Raw genomic sequence first — 418 nt, forward strand, 5'->3', positions numbered from 1 at the left:
GACCAATAGAAGTAGTTATTTTTTCTTAATAAGAGAGAGAAAAAAAAGGAAGGGGGGGGGGGGGATGTGAGGGAATAGTTAAACAGCAACTGACATTTTAAGATAATACCAAACACATATTTGTGACATTTGAAGTGTAATATAATTTCCATTTACGTACACTTTTTTGCACAGGTTAAAGAGCTATCACTTACGAGCTTCATGGTGAGAATGAGCGTCGCAAAGAAGCAGGATGGAATGTGCTCAGATCCTGACGGATTCGAAGCTTATATACGTGACAGAATGAGTCACTTTGTGTTCCTGAAACCACGAAAGACCTTTTCGAAGGACGCTGTCCTGTCACATGAAAGTTTGTTCAACAGATTTCTCAATAACGATTTTTAAAAAATGCGTATATACTTATGGACACAGACACTCG

General features: G+C 38.3%; 2 protein-coding genes across 2 annotated transcripts in view; both read right to left on the bottom strand.

Annotated features, from left to right (window-relative positions):
• LOC119592169 (holotricin-3-like) overlaps positions 1 to 237 on the bottom strand; it is a 575-nt gene extending 338 nt beyond the window's left edge. The window contains exon 1 of the mRNA XM_037940992.1: positions 195 to 237. Within this exon, the coding sequence (XP_037796920.1) occupies positions 195 to 203 (9 nt within the window). The 5' untranslated portion in view covers positions 204 to 237. The remainder of the gene's footprint in view (positions 1 to 194) is intronic.
• The window catches only part of LOC119592167 (holotricin-3-like), a 3,110-nt gene that overhangs the window by 456 nt on the left and 2,236 nt on the right, over positions 1 to 418 (bottom strand). The gene's annotated exons all lie outside the window — the stretch shown is intronic.

This window comes from Penaeus monodon, chromosome 29 (genome assembly GCF_015228065.2).
Source record: "Penaeus monodon isolate SGIC_2016 chromosome 29, NSTDA_Pmon_1, whole genome shotgun sequence".
NCBI classification, from domain to species: domain Eukaryota; kingdom Metazoa; phylum Arthropoda; class Malacostraca; order Decapoda; family Penaeidae; genus Penaeus; species Penaeus monodon.